Source organism: Xenopus tropicalis, chromosome 3 (assembly GCF_000004195.4).
Source record: "Xenopus tropicalis strain Nigerian chromosome 3, UCB_Xtro_10.0, whole genome shotgun sequence".
Lineage (NCBI taxonomy): Eukaryota > Metazoa > Chordata > Amphibia > Anura > Pipidae > Xenopus > Xenopus tropicalis.
In genome coordinates this window covers 10,264,372-10,288,475 of record NC_030679.2, presented here as the reverse complement: position 1 = coordinate 10,288,475, position 24,104 = coordinate 10,264,372, and the positions used below count along the sequence as shown (strand labels likewise).

Here is a 24,104-nt window from a genome sequence, read left to right as displayed (position 1 = left end):
AGATATAGAAACACTTTGTTTGGCTAGGGAAAGGGGCTGGACTTCCCCATTGGCTGTGCTCGCTCACATGGCTAGGGAAAGGGGCTGGACTTCCCCATTGGCTGTGCTCGCTCACATGGCTAGGGAAAGGGGCTGGACTTCCCCATTGGCTGTGCTCGCTCACATGGCTAGGGAAAGGGGCTGGATTTCCCCATTGGCTGTGCTCGCTCACATGGCTAGGGAAAGGGGCTGGATTTCCCCATTGGCTGTGCTCGCTCACATGGCTAGGGAAAGGGCTGGATTTCCCCATTGGCTGTGCTGGCTCACATGGCTAGGGAAAGGGGCTGGATTTCCCCATTGGCTGTGCTCGCTCACATGGCTAGGGAAAGGGGCTGGATTTCCCCATTGGCTGTGCTCGCTCACATGGCTAGGGAAAGGGGCTGGATTTCCCCATTGGCTGTGCTCGCTCACATGGCTAGGGAAAGGGGCTGGATTTCCCCATTGGCTGTGCTCGCTCACATGGCTAGGGAAAGGGGCTGGACTTCCCCATTGGCTGTGCTCGCTCACATGGCTAGGGAAAGTGTCTAACAATTGAATGGACACTAACAGCCCTTCAGTCCCATATTTATCATTGTTGTGCACATGGAGAATATTTATCCACCTATGCGCATTTTCACATTACATCTCTAAATTAGGAACTCAGCCTGCAGCCTTGTGCCTTTATATGGGCACAGAACCCCTCAGTGACTGCTAATATCCTTATCATTTACAGTAGGGGGTACATTATCCCTTATAATACATGAGTGATACTCAGAGTTCCCTGTATAACTCAGCCTGCAGCCTTGTGCCTTTATATGGGCACAGAACCCCTCAGTGACTGCTAATATCCTTATCATTTACAGTAGGGGGTACATTATCCCTTATAATACATGAGTGATACTCAGAGTTCCCTGTATAACTCAGCCTGCAGCCTTGTGCCTTTATATGGGCACAGAACCCCTCAGTGACTGCTAATATCCTTATCATTTACAGTAGGGGGTACATTATCCCTTATAATACATGAGTGATACTCAGAGTTCCCTGTATAACTCAGCCTGCAGCCTTGTGCCTTTATATGGGCACAGAACCCCTCAGTGACTGCTAATATCCTTATCATTTACAGTAGGGGGTACATTATCCCTTGTAATACATGAGTGATACTCAGAGTTCCCTGTATAAGGCTGAGTTATACAGGGAACTCTGAGTATCACTCATGTATTATAAGGGATAATGTACCCCCTACTGTAAATGATAAGGATATTAGCAGTCACTGAGGGGTTCTGTGCCCATATAAAGGCACAAGGCTGCAGGCTGAGTTATACAGGGAACTCTGAGTATCACTCATGTATTATAAGGGATAATGTACCCCCTACTGTAAATGATAAGGATATTAGCAGTCACTGAGGGGTTCTGTGCCCATATAAAGGCACAAGGCTGCAGGCTGAGTTCCTAATTTAGAGATGTAATGTGAAAATGCGCATAGGTGGATAAATATTCTCCATGTGCACAACAATGATAAATATGGGACTGAAGGGCTGTTAGTGTCCATTCAATTGTTAGAATAATTGTCATGCACATTAGTCCTTTCTGTAAGGTACAAACTTTAAGCACTGCCCAGCAATATACAGTTCAGAAGATGGGACCTGGGGGGGGCTAAGCAAAGGTTGGACCTTCAGGGAGTCTGAACTAAATAAAGATAACTATCAAAATAAGGCGACCCTGACCAGTTTATGGACCACCACACTAGACCAGACAAGAACTGCTTAACATTGTTTCCACAGCCCATAGTTATGAAAGCCAAGCCTCGGTGTCCCTGTTCTAAAGGTGGCCATACATGGGCAGATTTTAAGCCGTCGATTCAGGTCCTTTAGACAGATTTGGCCGCTTATCTGCCTGTGTATGGGGCCTTCCATCGGACCTCCCCAACTGATATCTGGGCAAAAATCAGCCACATGTCGATTGGGCAGGCTAGATTTTCCCGTTGGACTGAGGACCGTATTAGCTCATTGATGCTGTCCTTGCTCCAATGATCCCTATTGTCTTCATTGTAATGCAATCGTTTGGCCCTACGGCCAAACAATCAGATTAGAACAATAATCACCCACCTTGGGTGAGCCTATCGTGTGCAAGATCTACTCATTTGGTGACTTTGCCAAATAAGCAGATCTTATAATGTATGGCCACCTTAATGCTCAAACATACGTGGCTTATTTTACTTGGAAGATACCTCTATAACAGTGCTGTCCAACTTCTGTGGTACCGAGGGCCGGAATTTTTCCGGCCTACGTGGTGGAGGGCCGATAATGGAAGCCAGTTTTGACCACTCCCCCTTTGAAACCACACCCACTTGAAACCACACCCATGTTATCACATGACCATACACAATGGTACAGCAAAAGCCTGCCATACTCTGCCTGTGTGTGCCAAACTCTGCCTTCCCTACCCTGCCTGTGTGTGCCATACTCTACCTTCCCTACCCTGCCTGTGTGTACCATACTCTGCCTGCCCTATGCTGCCTGTGTGTGCCATACTCTGCCTGCCCTATGCTGCCTGTGTGTGCCATACTCTGCCTGCCCTATGCTGCCTGTGTGTGCCATACTCTGCCTGCCCTACCCTGCCTGTGTGTGCCATACTCTGCCTGCCCTACCCTGCCTGTATGTGCCATACTCAGCCTGCCCTACCCTTCCCAGTGATGGCACACACAGGAAGCATACAGTGACACAATGCTGGCACTGCTCCTACAGTCTGCACAATAACTATATATTAACAAAAACGTTTTAATTGCAGTACCACCTGAGGTGTGAATAGGTGAACAATGTGGGTGATTACAGTCTGAGCCTGAGGTGTGAACAATGCAGTGGTTGAACAATGCAGGGATTAAACAACACAGGGGATTAAATTTTTAAACAATACAGGGGGATTACAGCCTGAATCTGAGGTGAGAACCAGGCAGGGGGGGGCAGTTAATCACAGTACTGATACCATTTAAAGCTTACCCAAAGGTAAGCCATCAAAGCAGCCAGACAGGTGGGGGGCCACACAGAGGGGGCCCGCGGGCCGCCAGTTGGACAGCACTGCTCTATAACATAGAAGGATTAAGACCACATGAGCACAGAAAGGGCATTTAGCACATCAGGTTGTGGAAAAACAGTTGTTCATTTATTTTAAATTTACAGGCAATTAACACAATAAAACAATACTACATACCAGGAAAAAAAAAAAGAGAGGGAGAAAGGAAGGCAGACTGAGTGCTGTGGGGGTACAACAGGAAGAGAAGCAGATGTACAAAACACATGGATGTTTTCAAAATTAGAAAAATTAATAATATTGTAGAGAACCCTAAGCAGCTGCTTTCCAATGGAAGATGACGTAACGCACAGTGGAAGGGAACATAGCGTATCCTTTGGAGATCACAATAAGGGGGGGGGAACGGAAGGTGGCTGCTACTGAGAGAGTCCAACCCCGACATATCAGTTCATGAAACCAATGTCTGTCCGTCTGTTTACACTATGACCGTATGACAGGGTGATGGGCGCCACAGTCCCGAGGCATGAGAGGCCGGAATGAAAAGGAAATCAGTCACCACCTCGGCCCAAGCAAAAGGAGCGTGATGAGTTTTAGTGCAAACCATGTCAGCACCCTCCTTGTAAAACTATCCCACTCCATTGTTCATGTAGAAACACCTGGGTCTGTAATAAAGAAGGATCCTTATATTATATATATATATAAATGAGGGTTTCATCCTTATGCATCAGCTGCCACGCTCTTTAGTGATCCATTTTCACCATTTTCATCAGGTTCTTTCATTTCTATGTCGCTCGGGGCAGGCGGAACCTCCTGGAGGAAGAGAAAGTTCACGGCTTAATGTCAAAACGTATGTCCAGAGAATCTAAACAAGCAACATATATTAGAATCAATGGTATCAAAACAACAAGCATGGTTTTGGATTTATATATTTAGAAACCTCCTCTGGGAGTTTTTAGAATCACTCAGTGTGAAAGCTGAATAAATGAATCTTAGTCCATTTCCCTATGGGTAAAACCATAAACTAAATCCTTAAAGGGGCGGACAGGATGTTGCAGAGGTAAAAAGAGTTGAGCAGAAGCCAACAGAACCCCCCCAGTCCCCACCAAATCATTTTCTCTGCAAAGGAAGTGATGCCCCTCACCTTGCTTTCTTTTTCCGCTAGCCTCTGGAACATGTTGGCATAGATCTTTTTCTCTCGCTCTGTCTGCTGGCGGATGCGAACCTGGCACTGCCCTAGCTGGGCCCGGGCAGCTTTGTTGGCTGGGTATAGCTGCAGCACTTTTGTAAAGTCATTCCTAGCCTGCTCCAGATCGTTGGTGCACATGTAGGCTTCTCCTCTACGGAAAAGACCCTTTTCGTTGCTGGGGTCCAGTTCTAGGGCCTGAGGAGGAAGGAGGAGTACACAAAAGCCATGGTTTAAAAAAAATAAATAAATAAATAAAACAGAAAACAAACCTATACGATATATTATATATACATACAAAAAAATGTACTGCACTCATTCGAGATCTAGTGCAAACAAGTGATTTATTGATGACTGGACGTTGGTGGCTCCGCCCACTTTTTCTAACCTGGAACTGCAGTTACCCAGTGACTCTGCAATGTTTAGGGACCCCAGGATTAATAGAACGGCAGCAGTTTGAATTAAAACCAATAAAAGTCAATTGGTAAATTCTGCTTGGTGGGTGTGCCCACTTTTTCTAACCTTGAGTCGAAGTCACCCAATGACAAAGGGCCCCCTGGCATAAATAGTGTGAGAATGACAGCATTTTACATTTAAACCAATGAAAATTCAAATGTCAAAGTCAATGGAAAAATTGACGGGGGGCGGGATCACTTAGAAAAGCACAAGCAACCTGCTCCGCTATAGAACGAAGTGTGGAAAGGTTGGGTGCTGTACCCCTAAAACTGTAAGAGGAGTAGCGTTTAGAAAATGGGGGGTGCTAAGAAGAAAAAGAAGCAGAAGAATGAGCTGAAGTCAAAGAACAGTAGGTTGCCCTTGAGGAGAACTGCCTGGAAGGGAAGGAGCCACAAAATCCCTGACTATGAAAAAATCTGGACTTCTTCCCAGTCGCAGAACTGCCCCCGGGTTTTGTTTGTGGCAATAGAGTGTATTTGCCATTAGTTGCCAGAGGTGAATGACGCGAGAGACTTTTTGGAACTCAAATCGGCAGACCAAAGACGTAACCATAGTGTGCTGCTATGGGCAGAGCATCTTGCTACCGTCTCAAGGGTATTCAGAGAGGCATCGCAAAGAAATGAGCTCACTTCCTGTATGCGCAGTACTACCGCCTCCAGGTCCTCTACGGACATGTCTTCCCGGATCCTGATTACAATAGTTTTCTCGAAAGCCTCTATAATGTCCGACCTACCCATAGGCCTTGGGGAAGGGGTATAGTTTTGTAAACTTCTTGATCTAAAAGTTATATTCTGGAGCATTCCATTCTTCCTGGACGATGGCCTGTAATTGGTCATGGACCAGGAATGAAATGGAATGGTCTGTATTTCTTCTAAATGAACCCTTTGGCTTTTTTGATGTGGCACATATGATCTGCGCTTGAGAGATCTTCTGGGGCTGGTAGAAGAAGCAAGTTTCTCTAGGACCTTGCGAAGATGAAGCCAGAGCAGAAAATCTCATAGGCCTGACAGAGTGTTCACAGTATGCACACAGGTGACTAGTAAATTCTACCAGCCGATTAGTTGCTAAGGGTTACTGCACTTGGGCTAACTTAGTATAACTAAAACTTCCTATTACACCCTGTTAAACTAATTACCAGTTAAATTCTTATTATTTACCAAAAATATGCCCCCTTATCATTACCTTGTTGCAGTGATCTAGTGCCGCTCTGTGCTCCCCCAGCTTGAGGTAACAGGCCGCCAGGTTCAAAGAAGCTGCCAATATAAGTGATTTAGCTTTGGCATCTTCTTCCTTTGACAGGCCCGACTCATGTTCCAACCACTGTATGATCTTCTTGTATTGGATAGTGGCCTGGCGGTAACGACCATCCTAGAGGGGAAGGAATGGACAGTAAGAACAGAGTACACACGGGTTTCGCCACTGGCTGAATTAAAAACAAAATATATTTGGTGCAAGATAGGGGATTGTAGGGTGATTAAAATATTCAGTACTGAAGATCAGTTCTGAACAACATGGACTAACTTCTACAACAAATACAGTCCAGACCAGCTTTCCCTTGGAAGCTCTCATCACCCAAATTATAATAATAATAATAATTGCCCTGTAATGCACCACACACCAGCTTATAACTTTATTGTTTCCCTTTTGCTTATTATCCTTATGTTGCTATACGGTTAAATATACTGTTCAAATATTCCTTTTCACTGCGCACTAAAAGATAAGTGTGGAGTGATAGGGTTATAATTACCCCTTATTGGGGGCAGAACAGCCCTACTGGGTTTATTTAATGGTTAAATGATTGCCTTTTCTCTGTAATAATAAAACAGTACCTGTACTTGATCCCAACTAAGATATAATTACCCCTTATTGGGGCAGAACAGCCCTATTGGGTTTATTTAATGGTTAAATGATTCCCTTTTCTCTGTAATAATAAAACAGTACCTGTACTTGATCCCAACTAAGATATAATTACGCCTTATTGGGGGCAGAACAGCCCTATTGGGTTTATTTCATGGTTAAATGATTCCCTTTTCTCTGTAATAATAAAACAGTACCTGTACTTGATCCCAACTAAGATATAATTACGCCTTATTGGGGGCAGAACAGCCCTATTGGGTTTATATCATGGTTAAATGATTCCCTTTTCTCTGTAATAATAAAACAGTACCTGTACTTGATCCCAACTAAGATATAATTACGCCTTATTGGGGGCAGAACAGCCCTATTGGGTTTATATCATGGTTAAATGATTCCCTTTTCTCTGTAATAATAAAACAGTACCTGTACTTGATCCCAACTAAGATATAATTACCCCTTAGTGGGGCAGAACAGCCCTATTGGGTTTATTTAATGGTTAAATGATTCCCTTTTCTCTGTAATAATAAAACAGTACCTGTACTTGATCCCAACTAAGATATAATTACCCCTTATTGGGGCAGAACAGCCCTATTGGGTTTATTTCATGGTTAAATGATTCCCTTTTCTCTGTAATAATAAAACAGTACCTGTACTTGATCCCAACAAAGATATAAATAATCCTTATTGGATGCAAAACAATCCTAATGGGTTAATTAATGTTTTATTGATCCCTTATCTGGAATACCCTTGGTCCCGAGCATTCTGGATAATGGGTCCTATACCTGTACAGTGTTTGGCGTTTTCCTCAACAATGTTAGCCACACGAGTCTTGTTAGTAATTTAAGCGTGCATGCCTATTTCTGTAATAATGTAACATGATTACTCATTACTGTATAATACTTCAATAGACTATAACCTTTCAATAAGCATTAAGCATTTAAGTGAAAAAAAAAATATAAAACTATTGGGGACAATTAGTGAGGTACCTTAAAATACTGGGTTCCGCGCTCTTTCACAAGACAGCCCTGCTCAAGCTTCTCCTCCGCATTCATCTCCCATGACTCCTTAGCCTGCCCAAGAGCAACCAAAACTGTAACAGCCGTACAGTGTACAAGGAATTCTACAATAACATTATCAGCCCCTCATAGCCCCTTGCCTTGATATAAAGGGACCTTCCGTATAACTCTCCTATTGCACCCCACTGCCCTTCAAAGTAGGTGGCCTAACCCCAAGGTTATATTGGAAAATGCTGTATACTAGTGCATCAGCCATCTTGCGTTTACCTTTCAATAAAACTTTTTTTATGATGCTGACACAGATAATTTGCAAATGGTTTATATTTTTGACGGTTTTCAGTTAATTCACTTTTTGTTCATCAGCTCTCTAGCTTGGAATTTCAGCAGCTACCTGGTTGCTATTGTTTTGCTTACCTTAGCAACCAGGTAGTGGTTTAAACGAGGGACTAGAATATGAATAGAATGGGGCTTAATAGAAAAACGCTAGATTTAAACGCTAGAAAGAGGAAGAAGTGGAAGGTAAAGAATCTGAAAACTATACAAAATAAATAATGAAGACCAACTGCAAGCTTGCTACAATAGGACATACTAAAAGTTAACCACACCCAAGCCAAAAGCACCTCTCACCTTCTCGAAACTCTTTAATCTGATATCGTATTGCAGCTCAGCTCCTGGCGGAATCTGGTACTTCTCACTCCCGGTGGTGCCAAATCCATATCTGTGAGTAAGGAGAGAAAACAAACAAGGGAGTTAATAAAGTCTCTCCCAGTGCTGCCAGATACCTTGGCAAAGCTAAGAAGAATCAAAGCAGAGCATGGGCAGTTTATAGGGATTATTAACACCCAACTACAACTGATGCCAAAGTACCTGCCCAGTCTGCATCATGGGCATGGAGGCTAGGAACCCCTGGAATTACAGGTAGCCTGGACGGGGTCCCTTAGGGGACTGAAACCACAGCAGTAACAGAAAATTGGATTCCTTATATGTGTGTTATCAGGTTGATGAAATTGAATCTGGTAAAAGCTTTAAGTATTGATGCCTAAGTTGCCCAACATTGGCTACTAACTTGGCTACTCCATGTACTGAGCAAAAATGTCTCTCTCATTGACACTGACATGGATATGGAAGGGTGGAAAATCCAGTTGAGCCACGACTACACTGGGCTTAACAGGCCTGCATGGTGTCACAATGTGATCATATGATCCTTCCGGTGACAATATTGGGCACCTATTGCCTATTTAGAAAACTATGCACTGATAAGACAATAACGAAGTTGTCTTGACTCACTTTGGCTTCAGATACAAAATGGCTTTCTCTCCCTTCTCCATTTGCTGGATGGCAGTTTCCACTCCAGGGGGGATGCCGATGCTCTCTCCTTCACCCACCTCAAACTTCAACTCCCTTTCATCAAAGACTCTCCCTTCGTGCGTGCCCTTTACATGTACTGTGGAGAGAATAGGAGATAGATTTTGAGATACTCCTGTGGCTTGACTGATAATTTTGTCCAAGTCTTGCCCAAAGAAAAAGTTTGCTTTTGAATGGAAGAGTGGTAAGGGACTTTTTTGAGGACAGGGCCGCTGGTTTTAACCAAAGGGAGCGGCGGGCCACCACTGATAAGGCGGAGGTGCAGATGATAGCTTGGGTGGCATTATGGGAGGCAGAGGTATTCAGTGGCGTATTTAAGTTGAATCGCCAATTGTAGAAGCCCTCGCCTTGATTTATTTGTCAATCAGGGAGCTGGACCATGTTTTCATGGCTCTAGTGACCAAGGCAGAAGCCAAAACTGGTCGTAAGCTTTCCCCAGACTATGTAAAAACCGATCTAAGGAACCCTTCTAATCTTGTCCATCGAGTCCTTAAGGCTAATGTCCCACAGTGAGATTAGTCGCTGCGATTTTTAAAAAACGTGTACCAGAGACAAGTCACTTGCCTTTTCCTAACAAGCGATTACTAGAGATTTCAGCAACAAAGCGATTCTATTTCCCACAAATCCAGGTGTCCTATTCCCCGCCCACAATTAGAAATTACATTCAGTGCAATGGGGAAATCGCAGGGACTTCCCGCTCAGTGGGTTTTACTTTTAGCGATTCCAGTAGTGTTGAATGGCAGTGCTTTCTTTGTAAAATCCCTCGAAAAGGGTCTCATAGCGACTCGTAGTGATAGGCAATTTGAAGTTGTATCGTCGGTTTAGGTACCAGCGATTTATTGTCTTCTCTATGTAGAGACAAAATGAGCGACTAGTCAAAGGAACCTGCTTTTTTAAATCCCAGCGACTCCCTGTGGGACATTAGCCTAAAGAACGAAGCATCTGAAACCAAAAGGGACGTATTTTTAGAAAAGTGGGAAACCGGTGCATCCACGGAGGGTGGTGTGGACCACTTCTCCAGGGATTCCTGTGGGAAAAGGGTATGATTGTTGAAAACGACCATTCGCCTGGAATCTCCTCTCGGGATGTTCCCGTACAGTTTGGAAGAGGCTGTCTAACTGCGAATGTGAGGGGAAAAAGCAGTGATACTTTTTTGTGTTGCTTGAATATAGAAGGTTCTGTAGCTGAATCTGAGCCCTTTAAACCTAGAACCACCGTAACTCAGCAGTCAACCATTTCAGAGGATGGTTTAGACCAGTGCTGTCCAACTTCTGTGGTACCAAGGCCTGGAATATTTCCGGCCTACGTGATCAATTTGACCACTACCCTTGTCATCACAAAAGCTTTTAAGACCATACCCACATAATGGTGGTAGCATAGCAAAAACCCAAATGGTTGGTGTAGGAATATCCCCCTTCATTCATATGTCACCGAGACACACCTAAATCCATATGCCTCCTCCTCCCCTATGGATAGCACAGCAACCCCCACCACATAATTACACACCTTAGAGACCATATAATGACTATTTTCAAATGCTAACAAACTTCCAAAACAAACCCCTGCCAGGTTCACAATACAGGGGTTTACAGCCTGAATCTGAGGTGTGAAGCATGAAGTTAATCTAAGTACTGATACCATTTAAAGCTTACACAAAGGTAAGCAGTCACAGCAGCCAGACAGGTGGGGGGCCACAAAGAGGGGGGCCCGCAGTCCGCCAGTTGGACAGCACTGGTTTAGACAATGTGTCCCTCTATTTGGCCACAGGAAATTTCCCCTTTACTGAGGGATTTGTCATCCCAGGGAGCAGAGGCTGATTTTCTACATCACTATAGTCCTCAGGGGAAGGTGGTATGTGAAGTTTGTGAGGTTTTGAGCAAAAGTCAGATTCTTCTTGGTTTAGGTTATCTAGCAGTTCATCTACGAAGGAGTTGTCTTCTTTCTCTTCTTTAGTGTTCTGCCTCCTGTTGGTGGAAGCTAAACCCCAAGGTCCCCGTGTCCCTGGTGCTGGCTAGTTTTTTGACATAATGTGTTCTAGCATCCAGAGAAAGCAGCTAAAATAAAATGCTACGTTACATGCAAAATGTGCTGTACTTGACCAGACATTCAGCAGCCCTACAATTGTAAGGATCCAAAAATAAGCCAGGACTTACTTTCCACTACGGCTCCCTCATTGGGCTTGGAATAGCCCTCGCCTTTCACCTGTATCCTACGGATAATTCCTCCATCTTCATCCTGCGTCAGGTCCTCCCCTTGGAAGTCAAACAGCTCCACCTAGCAGGTAATTATATTGTAAAGGAGAGATGGAGGCGTCATACTGAATGGGTGGGGCACTGCAGCAATCATGCTAGTGAGACTTAATAATGGAGGATATTTTATATTCTAGGAGCTGAAGTTCAGCAAGCACTTACCCTGGATGTGCAGGAATGGGGAAAGGCAGAGTAAAGGTCCCCATACACGGGCAGATCCGCTCGCTTGGTGATGTCGCCAAGCGAGCGGATCTTCTCCCAATATCCCCCACCTATGGGTGGGCGATATCGGGAGAATCCAGGGTAATTCGATCGTTTGGCCCTGGGGCCAAACAATCAAATTATAATGACGGGTATAGGCAAAGTCGGTCCGGGGACCGCATCAACGAGCCGATGCGGTCCCCCATCCGACTAGATTTTTTAACCTGCCCGTTCGACATCTGCCCGATTTCAGGCCAGATATCGGTCGGACAGGCCGGTCGGTAGTGCCCCTACACGGGCTGATAAGCTGCCTAATCGGTCTAAGGGACCCATATCAACAGCTAGAATTGGCCCGTGTATGGGGATCTTTAGTCTATGTCAGTACTGGTGCAACAGACTGGGGAAGCATAATGATATATTATATAAGCACTTACCTCAAATACAAGCACAGCATTGGGCGGGATTTTAGGCGGGCTCCCCGATGTGCCATAAGCGTACTCTGGTTTGCAAACGATTTGGCAGATTTCGCCAACCTTCATGGTTGCCACAGCTATGTCCCATGCCTTTATCACTTCCCCTATGAATGAAACACAATCATTTATTTCTTTACTGCCTTTATTCAATTTGCCTCTTGGTTCTGTACTGTTGCATATTTCTAGCACGACTACCATGATGTAAAATGTATGAACCTGTAGTTTTATTCCCATTCCAAAAAGAAAACACTGTACCTTTGCCAAGGTCGAAGGTAAACTTATCCTTCCTGTCTCTGCTGGAATCAAACTGGGTCCCGTCTGTCAGCCAGCCGGTGTAATGTACGCTGACTTTATCGCCAATCATGGGGGTGTTCTCCCCTGTACCCTCCTTCTTTATAAGCTGGAGAGAAGAAACACAAGCAACAGACTCAGTGCCAATGCTTTACTGTATCTTAGTAAAAGAATAACAATTTCTTTGGAACCCCCTATTCAGTATTCAAGTATCAGAAACTGGGGGCCATAACCCACACAAATTTGAAAACATTCTGAATCACCCTCTCCCAAAAGATCTAAAGGAGGAGGAAAAAGAGGATAAGGCCTTGCTTGGCAAGCCTGGGGTCTCCAAGGATTCTACATAAGGGGTAACATACCTATACACTACAGATCTGCTAAGTAACTCCAGCTTAGGGTATTGGGACCCTCTGTAGATGGCTCAGTTGCCCCCATAGGGCACGAGACACCATGCTGACCAGTGAGTGGTACATCTGAAGGTGAGGAAGCAAAGACGCATTATGGCTCCTAGTTTCTGCTATACCTGTTTCTCCGCCTATACAAGCCGACCAATAGAAAGGCGTCCATACTGTATATGAAACATGGACCAAATCAGTCTCATCCTGAAAACAGCCATCTTAAGGAACAAATCAAATGGCCAGCAATTTTAACTGATCTTCCCAGTTTCTCCACCATGGTCCTCCCACTCTCATTACACCAGGATCTGGAAAATGAGGGCAATAAGCCACAGGAACCTGAAATGCTGCATGGGGTACCAGGCCTGGACTGGGAATAAAAATAGGCCCTGGCATTTCAACTACACAGGAACAGACCCCCCAGCCCAATAAATAGTGACTGTCTGTGGCACCTTACAGCCCCCCTGGCATTCCCAGTACCCAGAGGCACAAACAGCCCCCCCCCCCCCAGCCCAATAAATAGTGAGTGTCTGTGGCACCTTATAGCCCCCCTGGCATTCCCAGTACCCAGAGGCACAAACAGCCCCCCCCAGCCCAATAAATAGTGACTGTCTATGGCACCTTACAGCCCCCCTGGCATTCCCAGTACCCAGAGGCACAAACAGCCCCCCCCCAGCCCAATAAATAGTGACTGTCTGTGGCACCTTACAGCCCCCCTGGCATTCCCAGTACCCAGAGGCACAAACAGCCCCCCAGCCCAATAAATAGTGACTGTCTGTGGCACCTTACAGCCCCCCTGGCATTCCCAGTACCCAGAGGCACAAACAGCCCCCCCAGCCCAATAAATAGTGACTGTCTGTGGCACCTTACAGCCCCCCTGGCATTCCCAGTACCCAGAGGCACAAACAGCCCCCCCCCCCAGCCCAATAAATAGTGACTGTCTGTGGCACCTTACAGCCCCCCTGGCATTCCCAGTACCCAGAGGCACAAACAGACCCCCCCAGCCCAATAAATAGTGACTGTCTGTGGCACCTTATAGCCCCCCTGGCATTCCCAGTACCCAGAGGCACAAACAGCCCCCCCCCCCCAGCCCAATAAATAGTGACTGTCTGTGGCACCTTACAGCCCCCCTGGCATTCCCAGTACCGAGAGGCACAAACAGCCCCCCCCAGCCCAATAAATAGTGACTGTCTGTGGCACCTTACAGCCCCCCTGGCTTTCCCAGGGTTGTGAAATGGAGACGACAAGATTACGAAGAGACATGTTACAAGTGGGAGGAGGCAGGATAGCGAAGTGGTAGGGCAGGTGCCTAACATCACTGAGTCTGGAGTTCGATTCCCGCCTGGGAGCCCATCCATCAAATTGGAATTGGGACTCAAAGATGATGCCATAGATAGAAGAATGGTAGAAGAAGCCACATTGATGGAAGCAGAGGCACCAGGGAGAAGAAGGGAATTGAACTTGAAGGACCATTGATGTGAAGCCCCACCCAGGCCACAGGCGCGTCCTGGCCTCCCCCTTTTGTATTTTCAAGGGCAGCTCATGATTTATGATGCCAGCTATTAAACTGTCCCTGTCACAGTGTCTATGGCAGCTGGAATCACAGGAAAAATCCCTTTCTAATCACGGGCAATTGCCCCCTGCTGGAGCAATTAACTGCCCACCCCCTAGAAAAGTCATAGCACCCCATTCCCGAATAAGCCGCACAGTTTGATACCTCATTCATGGGTCTACGACAAACGGTGCGGGACTCACTCAAAGTTGGTCTCAATGTTAAGTCTATGGGCGGATAATTGCCCCCTGCTGGGGCAATTAACCGCCCACCCCTCAGAAAAGTCATAGCACCCCATCCCCGAGGCAGCCGCACAGTTTGACACCTCATTCATGGGTCTACGACAAACGGTGGTTAATTGCTCCCTGCTGGGGCAATTAACCGCCCACCCCTCAGAAAAGTCATAGCACCCCATTCCCGAAAAAGCCGCACGGTTTGAAACCTCATTCATGGGTCTACGACAAATGGTGCGGGACTCAGTCAAAGTTGGTCTCAATGTTAAGTCTATGGGCGGATAATTGCCCCCTGCTGGGGCAATTAACCACCCACCCCTCAGAAAAGTCATAGCACCCCATTCCCGAAAAAGCCGCACGGTTTGAAACCTCATTCATGGGTCTACGACAAATGGTGCGGGACTCAGTCAAAGTTGGTCTCAATGTTAAGTCTATGGGCGGATAATTGCCCCCTGCTGGGGCAATTAACCACCCACCCCTCAGAAAAGTCATAGCACCCCATTCCCGAAAAAGCCGCACGGTTTGAAACCTCATTCATGGGTCTACGACAAATGGTGCGGGACTCAGTCAAAGTTGGTCTCAATGTTAAGTCTATGGGCGGATAATTGCCCCCTGCTGGGGCAATTAACCACCCACCCCTCAGAAAAGTCATAGCACCCCATTCCCGAATAAGCCGCACGGTTTGACACCTCATTCATGGGTCTACGACAAACGGTGGTTAATTGCCCCCTGCTGGGGCAATTAACCGCCCACCCCTCAGAAAAGTCATACCACCCCATTCCCGAATAAGCTGCACAGTTTGACACCTCATTCATGGGTCTACGACAAATGGTGCGGGACTCAGTCAAAGTTGGTCTCAATGTTAAGTCTATGGGCGGATAATTGCCCCCTGCTGGGGCAATTAACCACCCACCCCTCAGAAAAGTCATAGCACCCCATTCCCGAATAAGCCGCACGGTTTGACACCTCATTCATGGGTCTACGACAAACGGTGGTTAATTGCCCCCTGCTGTCGTAGACCCATGAATGAGGTGTCAAACCGTGCGGCTTATTCGGGAATGGGGTACTATGACTTTTCTGAGGGGTGGAAGGTTAATTGCCCCAGCAGGGGGCAATTAACCACCGTTTGTCATAGACCCATGAATGAGGTGTCAAACTGTGTGGCTTATTTGGGAATGGGGTGCTATGACCTTTCTGAGGGGTGGGCGGTTAATTGCCCCAGCAGGGGCAATTAACCGCCAGCAGGGGGCAATTAACCGTTTGTCGTAGACCCATGAATGAGGTGTCAAACCGTGCGGCTTATTTGGGAATGGGGTGCTATGCCTTTTCTGAGGGGTGGGCGGTTAATTGCCCCAGCAGGGGGCAATTAACCACCGAAAGTCTTTCTTTCCCCAAAAATGGGAAAGTGGCGGTTGAGTTGGAATTTAGGCGGATTTCTGTGAGAAAGTGTTTTCCCACCACTTTTACTGCAAAAAAGGCCTCTCTCCCCTCTGTGACTCCCCCCCCCAGAGAATGTTGCTAAATGGAGGATTCATTCCCCCCTACTATAACAGCCCCCCTAGTTATATAGGGCTTGGGGCAAGCAGCAGGCTCTAACCCTGAGTGTTTCAGGCAGTCGGTTAGGATACACCAACCGCCAATATGCAGAAGACAAGATTACGAAGAGACATGTTACAAGTGGGAGGAGGCAGGATAGCGAAGTGGTAGGGCAGGTGCCTAACATCACTGAGTCTGGAGTTCAATTCCCGCCTGGGAGCCCATCCATCAAATTGGAATTGGGACTCAAAGATGATGCCATAGATAGAAGAATGGTAGAAGAAGCCACATTGATGGAAGCAGAGGCACCAGGGAGAAGAAGGGAATTGAACTTGAAGGACCATTGATGTGAAGCCCCACCCAGGCCACAGGCGCGTCCTGGCCTCCCCCTTTTGTATTTTCAAGGGCAGCTCATGATTTATGATGCCAGCTATTAAACTGTCCCTGTCACAGTGTCTATGGCAGCTGGAATCACAGGAAAAATCCCTTTCTAATCACTGGCAATTGCCCCCTGCTGGAGCAATTAACTGCCCACCCCCTAGAAAAGTCATAGCACCCCATTCCCGAATAAGCCGCACAGTTTGATACCTCATTCATGGGTCTACGACAAACGGTGCGGGACTCAGTCAAAGTTGGTCTCAATGTTAAGTCTATGGGCGGATAATTGCCCCCTGCTGGGGCAATTAACCGCCCACCCCTCAGAAAAGTCATAGCACCCCATCCCCGAGGCAGCCGCACAGTTTGACACCTCATTCATGGGTCTACGACAAACGGTGGTTAATTGCTCCCTGCTGGGGCAATTAACCGCCCACCCCTCAGAAAAGTCATAGCACCCCATTCCCGAAAAAGCCGCACGGTTTGAAACCTCATTCATGGGTCTACGACAAATGGTGCGGGACTCAGTCAAAGTTGGTCTCAATGTTAAGTCTATGGGCGGATAATTGCCCCCTGCTGGGGCAATTAACCACCCACCCCTCAGAAAAGTCATAGCACCCCATTCCCGAAAAAGCCGCACGGTTTGAAACCTCATTCATGGGTCTACGACAAATGGTGCGGGACTCAGTCAAAGTTGGTCTCAATGTTAAGTCTATGGGCGGATAATTGCCCCCTGCTGGGGCAATTAACCACCCACCCCTCAGAAAAGTCATAGCACCCCATTCCCGAATAAGCCGCACGGTTTGACACCTCATTCATGGGTCTACGACAAACGGTGGTTAATTGCCCCCTGCTGGGGCAATTAACCGCCCACCCCTCAGAAAAGTCATACCACCCCATTCCCGAATAAGCTGCACAGTTTGACACCTCATTCATGGGTCTACGACAAACGGTGGTTAATTGCCCCCTGCTGTCGTAGACCCATGAATGAGGTGTCAAACCGTGCGGCTTATTCGGGAATGGGGTACTATGACTTTTCTGAGGGGTGGAAGGTTAATTGCCCCAGCAGGGGGCAATTAACCACCGTTTGTCATAGACCCATGAATGAGGTGTCAAACTGTGTGGCTTATTTGGGAATGGGGTGCTATGACCTTTCTGAGGGGTGGGCGGTTAATTGCCCCAGCAGGGGCAATTAACCGCCAGCAGGGGGCAATTAACCGTTTGTCGTAGACCCATGAATGAGGTGTCAAACCGTGCGGCTTATTTGGGAATGGGGTGCTATGCCTTTTCTGAGGGGTGGGCGGTTAATTGCCCCAGCAGGGGGCAATTAACCACCGTTTGTCGTAGGCCCATGAATGAGGTGTCAAACCGTGCGGCTTATTTGGGAATGGGGTGCTATGCCTTTTGTGAGGGGTGGGCAGTTAATTGCCCCAGTAGGGGGCAATTAACCACCGTTTGTGGTAGACCCATGAATGAGGTGTCAAACCGTGCGGCTTATTCGGGAATGGGGTGCTATGCCTTTTCTAGGGGGTCGGCGGTTAATTGACCCATAGACACTGGCGTCCTGGCCTCCTCCTTTTTGTATTTTAAAGGGCAGCTCATGATTTATGATGCCAGCTATTAAATTGTCCCTGTCACAGTGTCTATGGCAGCTGGAAGCAACTGTCACAGGAGAAATCCCTTTCTTATCACTGACAATAAGAAGCCAATTGATAGGTGAGCTGAGCTACAGCGCAGGGCCAATGGGAATTCCAAGCCAAAATCAGCAAGTGCATTTTAGGGTCATTTCTGGAAATCTGATAAGGATACATGGAAATAATCATAGAACAGAAGAATCTACACTGGGGAGCTGATAGGGGAGTAATGGAGATATATATTCTGAGCAGTATAAGTGCCCAGCTGGTATATAATACAGGAGATATCCTCCGAGCGCTGTTACCCCCTGCTGGTATATGGTACAGGAGATTCACCCTACTTCTATGCATTATAAGTAACCCTTCAGCCAGTATAGAGTTCAGCCCCCCCAGCCCAATAAATAGTGACTGTCTGTGGCACCTTACAGCCCCCTGGCATTCCCAGTACCCAGAGGTACAAACAGCCCCCCCCCCCAGCCCAATAAATAGTGACTGTCTGTGGCACCTTACAGCCCCCCTGGCATTCCCAGTACCCAGAGGCACAAACAGCCCCCCCAGCCCAATAAATAGTGACTGTCTGTGGCACCTTACAGCCCCCCTGGCATTCCCAGTACCCAGAGGCACAAACAGCCCCCCCAGCCCAATAAATAGTGACTGTCTGTGGCACCTTATAGCCCCCCTGGCATTCCCAGTACCCAGAGGCACAAACAGCCCCCCCAGCCCAATAAATAGTGACTGTCTGTGGCACCTTACAGCCCCCTTGGCATTCCCAGTACCCAGAGGTACAAACAGCCCCCCCAGCCCAATAAATAGTGACTGTCTGTGGCACCTTACAGCCCCCCTGGCATTCCCAGTACCCAGAGGCACAAACAGCCCCCCAGCCCAATAAATAGTGACTGTCTGTGGCACCTTACAGCCCCCCTGGCATTCCCAGTACCCAGAGGCACAAACAGCCCCCCCAGCCCAATAAATAGTGACTGTCTGTGGCACCTTACAGCCCCCTTGGCATTCCCAGTACCCAGAGGTACAAACAGCCCCCCCAGCCCAATAAATAGTGACTGTCTGTGGCACCTTACAGCCCCCCTGGCATTCCCAGTACCCAGAGGCACAAACAGCCCCCCCAGCCCAATAAATAGTGACTGTCTATGGCATCCTACAGCAGCCCCTCTGGCATTTGCCAGAACCCACAGATTGCCAGTCCGGGCCTGTGGGAGACCCTTATCTATTTAAAGCTCTGCCTGGCTTGTTGCTTTCTGTTCATCCTAATGCACATTCATGAACTTTTATTATAATAAACATAATGCTTTCTGATGCAGAATCTTCCGTAATACAGACTAGGGAGGTGGCAGCCTTTTGTACAAATGTCACATCAAGTTCCCCCCCCCCCCCCTAAATGTGTATCTGCTTCAATGGAAGTCAGCGGGATAGACACCTCGCAGTGCCAACCCCAAACGGCCTGATTCAAGTTACACCGCTGACAGCTGGCTTGAATGTAAATGGACAGAAGCCTTGAATATAATCTGCCATCTATATATTAAATTACATATTTAAATGCTGCCAGGAGCCATCTGCCCCATGTAGCTATGTGAGGCAGCTGAACCCAGCCACCCCTTGCTGCCCCCTCCCACAGGGGTGTGCGTGGAAGGGAACGTGATATAGAATGCCCTATTCCTAGCAACTTTGCAATTAGTCTTCATTATCTAGTTTTTGAAATCTTTCCCTTCCTCTTCTACATCTTTCCAAGCTTTCAAAAGGGGGGGTCACTGTCCCCAGCAGCTAAAAAATGATGCTATGAGAGAGCTTACAATTGTATTATTACTTTTTATTTCTTATCTTTCTCTTCCACGCTTTCATTCAAACCAATGCCTGGTTGCTTAGGTAAACAAGACCCTAGGAACTAGATAGCTGCTGAAATTCCAAATTGGACAGTGGCTGAACAAAAAGCCAAATATCTGAAAAACCATAAAAAAATGAAGACCAATTGCAATTTGTCTCTGAATATCACTCTCTACATCACACTAAAAGTTAATTTAAAGGTGAACAATGCCACCTTCTTGGTCCCACCTGCTGTTGCTGAACTAACTGACAGCATTCCACATATATCATTTGTCCATACAGTCATTCTTTATATAATTACCCCTTATTGGGGGCAGAACAGCCCTATTGGGTTTATTTAATGGTTAAATGATTCCCTTTTCTCTGTAATAATAAAACAGTACCTGTACTTGATCCCAACTAAGATATAATTACCCCTTATTGGGGCAGAACAGCCCTATTGGGTTTATTTAATGATTAAATGATTCCCTTTTCTCTGTAATAATAAAACAGTACCTGCACTTGATCCCAACTAAGATATAATTACCCCTTATTGGGGCAGAACAGCCCTATTGGGTTTATTTAATGGTTAAATGATTCCCTTTTCTCTGTAATAATAAAACAGTACCTGTACTTGATCCCAACTAAGATATAATTACCCCTTATTGGGGGCAGAACAGCCCTATTGGGTTTATTTCATGGTTAAATGATTCCCTTTTCTCTGTAATAATAAAACAGTACCTGTACTTGATCCCAACTAAGATATAATTACCCCTTATTGGGGGCAGAATAGTCCTATTGGGTTAAATTACTGTTTAAATAATTTTATCTTAAGGAACGAGATCCGAATTATGGAAAGACCCCTTATCCCAGTGGTTCTCAACCTGTGGGTTGGGACCCCTTTGGGGGTCAAACGACCCTTTCACAGGGGTCGCCTAAGACCATCTGAAAACACATATTTCCGATGGTCTCAGGAACCGAGACACGGCTTGAGAACCACTGCCTTATCCGGGAAACCCCAGTTCCCAAGCATTCTGGGTAATGGGCCCCATACCTGTACCTAGAAGGACACTAAGGATTATATGGCACAGACCAGTCTTGACTGCTGGATTTTTACCACATTTGACTAGAAATGCTATCACAGGCTAGCTATCAAACTCAGGATTGCCATAAAGAATAGCGGGGTCATATATTCCTATACGGACACAGTAGTAGTATACATCATATGACCAACTGCATAAAGGGAATCCGTTTCTAGACTCTGTTGCTATAGCAACTGAAAAGTCAGTCTGAAAAAGGGGCCCTTAAACAACATTAGTACTGCTCTAATCAATGCTAATACTATATATATATATATATATATATATATATATATATTGCCCTATCTTGGTGTAATATAGTAAGGTGGCAAGTGTTGCTGCCATTTGCTTTAAAGACGACTTAATGTTTCCTTGGCATGCCTTTAAAACAGGGGTCCTCAAACTATGGCCCGCGGGCCGGATTACGGCCCCCAAAGGTCGTTTACACAGCCCCCGATGCGTCCTCACCCCTGGTTATTACGCATCTGCCTCAGTGTGGTTCTTGGCCACGCCATTGCGTCCCACCGGGCGACGCTAGGCAAGGCCGGAACTAGGGGTAGGCAGAAGAGGCAGCTGCCTAGGGTGCAATGATTGGGGGGCGCCAGGCAGGAGCCTCTCCTGCCTACCCTTTAGTCTGCGATCCGCACATCGCCCCGCTCCGCTCTCAAACAGTGCCTGCGCGCCAAACAAAGTGGGGGGGTGCGATTCTCAAACTGCGCATGCACACCAAACAAAAAAGAGGGGGGTGCTTGCGTGATGCAGGTGCAGGGGCGAGGCGGCCAACTGGGTAGCCTAGGGCGCCCGGTCGGCTCAGCCCACCCCTGATGCTAGGGGACTAAATAGTAACAGGTAGTAACCATGGGTGAGGTCACAGCAGGGGCCGTAGCTTGACGACTAACTATAGTCGACCAACTATAGTCGACCAACTATAGTCGACCAACTATAGTCGACCAACTATAGTCCGGCCCCCCCCAACAGTCTATGTCCATGAACTGGCCCCCCCTGTTTAAAAAGTTTGAGGACCCCTGCTTTAAAACAACCAGAAAGATAACCCGGCGGCTAAAGCGCATCTACAAATCAATTTAAAATGTTGCCAAGAATATAGGGGCAAATGCCTGGCAGTGGGATGATCCTAATACAGAAAGTAATCCTATTATGGTACAATGAGATGTCCCAGGCAGTGAGCAAACTGTCCAGAGAAACACTCTTAAGTCCAAGGGGGTCTGTAGTCCCCTAACACACCCCTTTAAGGGGCAGTCCATACAACCAAAAAAAAAAATCACAACATGCAGTACCATGTGCTTCTTAGACCCCAGCTGAGGCAACAGCTTAGACTCCCCCTCTCACAGTTGGTACAGCCCAACCACCGCGCATTGATCTATGTACCTTCAGGACTCCCTGATCTCCTTTGGGGGTGATGTCGGTCCCTTCCATTGTGAAGTGCTGAGTTCCTTCACTCTTTAACTCCTCGGCTGTCATAGCGGCACTGTCTCGGTGCTCAAGACTGAGGATGCGCAGAACTAATGGGTAGCGCTCGGCGCTCCTAGACCCCAACCTCCGGGCGCTCTCAGCGCTGAAGCGCAATGTGTTGTCCGGCTGTGCTTGGGCCTTGCACAGCCTGCTCACCCCGCCCTCTTACGCTTGTCAGTCCCGGGGAGGAGGTGGGAGCCTCCAGGAGGGACTAGAAGTTTCTAGCAAGGGGGCGTGGGCTTGGACATGGAAGTTTAGAATGGACTCTTGATTCTAGAAGGGAGCTTCCCGCAGATAACCATAGAGAGCAAATGTAAGAGCCGATTGTGAAAATTAATTTGTGGCCATGGACTCAAATACCTCCCCCCCAAAGCCATACTTGAAGTTCGGCTTTAGTTGGTCCTCAAAAGGCTAGTACTTCATTATTTTGCAAACGTTTTATCTGACGCCAAAATGAATGTCACTTGGGCGCCATGTTGGTTAAGGGCATGCCAGGTACACTCGATAAACAATACTAGCACGTCTATTGGCTAGTAGGCGGGATTGCGAGAGGACTGCTGATGTGATTGGTTGACGCTGTCGGGCCCGGCCCCTTTTCGTTTTTTCGCGGGAGAGGAAGATTCTGTATTTGTATATATATACCGGGGAGCAGTCAGGCCACTAAGGTAATTTTGCATGGCAACGGCTATTAATACGGAGTGCAAGGCCTTGCTTTATTTATTTATTTTTCAGTTTTCGCTGTTAAAGTTCTTCTTGCTATTTATGGCTGATTGTATGCGGACGGGCAGGTCTCTTAAAGCTATATCATTCATTTATTTACTGCCCTTACAATAACTTGCACCCGGATTAATGAACCCCAAGAAGAGAAAAGGCTCACTCAATATTGCCTCCATGATGCAGGCAGCAGTGGGACTGGTGTGCAGCCCATGGTACATATCTATTTAGGGTATATCTGCTCAGTCATAAGACCAAGTGGGTGAGAATAAAAACAAAAATATATGTATTTAAAATGAAGTTGAAAATTTTACACTTATTTTTTTCATGATGGCTTCACCCTGCCCCCGTAGTGATGTCGGGCACGGGTATAGAAGGAGTGGCGGGTCAGGATTTATTTGGGCAGGGAAGTGGACAGTGATGTCATGGAGGCAGGACATGTGACATCAGAGGTGGGGCTGATGATGTTAGGAGTGGGTCTATGATTGGCTATTGACTGATCGCCAGGCCAATCAAGGAGAGCAGGGTCGGAACTAGGGGTAGGCAGAAGAGGCAGCTGCCTAGGGCGCAACGATTGAGGGGCACCAGGCAGGAGCCTTTCCTGCCTACCCCTAGTGCTACTTTGTCATTGCCTCCGCCGCTTGTCATTAGCGGTGGAGGCAATGACCGATCTAATTGCCCCGCCCCCCCTGCACCGCCTCCTGTGCTTTGCGCCGTTCGGGGGAGCGGGGAGGTGGGCGGATTCGGCTAGTGCTGGGCGGTATACCGGTAAAAACCGAACACCGGTTTTTTTTGAAAAAACGATATCAATTTTTTACATACCCCCATACCGGTGTGCGCGCTACCTGGCAATTTTTCCGAATACTTCCGGGTGCGCGCGTGACGTCAGCGCGCACGCGACGTCAGCGCGCACAGTAAGGTATTTGGGTTCATACTTTGTGCCAGTGTGCCACTTCAGCTTACTGTGGTCAAGTACATTTACTGATGCAAGGGAACCCTGCGACTATTAACAGCCTGAACCTGAGAAAATTTCAGCCCATAGCGAATTGCATCATTAACCACAAGTGACTTGCACCAAGTGAGTTGAATTCTAATGTCATTATTAATGCCACACATTAGAAGTTATGCCATCCAAACACAAATGCAGACGGGAGAACCCATGTAC

General features: G+C 47.0%; 2 protein-coding genes across 2 annotated transcripts in view; one reads left to right on the top strand and one right to left on the bottom strand.

The window, feature by feature from the left end:
- Nucleotides 1–3,155: 3,155 nt before the first annotated feature.
- Nucleotides 3,156–22,389, bottom strand: fkbp4 (FKBP prolyl isomerase 4). Its single transcript, XM_012954768.3, has 10 exons — nucleotides 22,142–22,389; nucleotides 12,101–12,245; nucleotides 11,807–11,949; nucleotides 11,076–11,196; nucleotides 8,845–9,001; nucleotides 8,185–8,275; nucleotides 7,528–7,611; nucleotides 5,867–6,052; nucleotides 4,187–4,426; nucleotides 3,156–3,855 (listed from the first exon to the last, which is right to left on the bottom strand). The coding sequence occupies exons 1-10, from the start codon at nucleotides 22,232–22,234 to the stop codon at nucleotides 3,763–3,765; spliced, it is 1,353 nt and encodes a 450-aa protein (XP_012810222.1). The 5' UTR covers nucleotides 22,235–22,389; the 3' UTR covers nucleotides 3,156–3,762.
- Nucleotides 22,174–24,104, top strand: part of ddx11 (DEAD/H-box helicase 11) — a 44,167-nt gene continuing 42,236 nt past the window's right edge. Inside the window, 1 exon segment of the mRNA NM_001170825.1 lies at nucleotides 22,174–22,890. The gene's annotated coding sequence lies outside the window, so the exon portion shown is untranslated.

What these genes read in the sequence shown, in the direction of transcription:
- fkbp4 (XM_012954768.3), bottom strand. Translation starts at nt 22,234, where the DNA reads ATGACAGCCGAGGAGTTAAAGAGTGAAGGAACTCAGCACTTCACAATG. An exon ending in GATTAAAGAGTTTCGAGAAG is followed by an intron (nt 7,612 to 8,184) that starts GTGAGAGGTGCT and finishes GCTCTTGGGCAG; the next exon opens with GCTAAGGAGTCATGGGAGAT. An exon ending in TAGCGGAAAAAGAAAGCAAG is followed by an intron (nt 3,856 to 4,186) that starts GTGAGGGGCATC and finishes CTCTTCCTCCAG; the next exon opens with GAGGTTCCGCCTGCCCCGAG.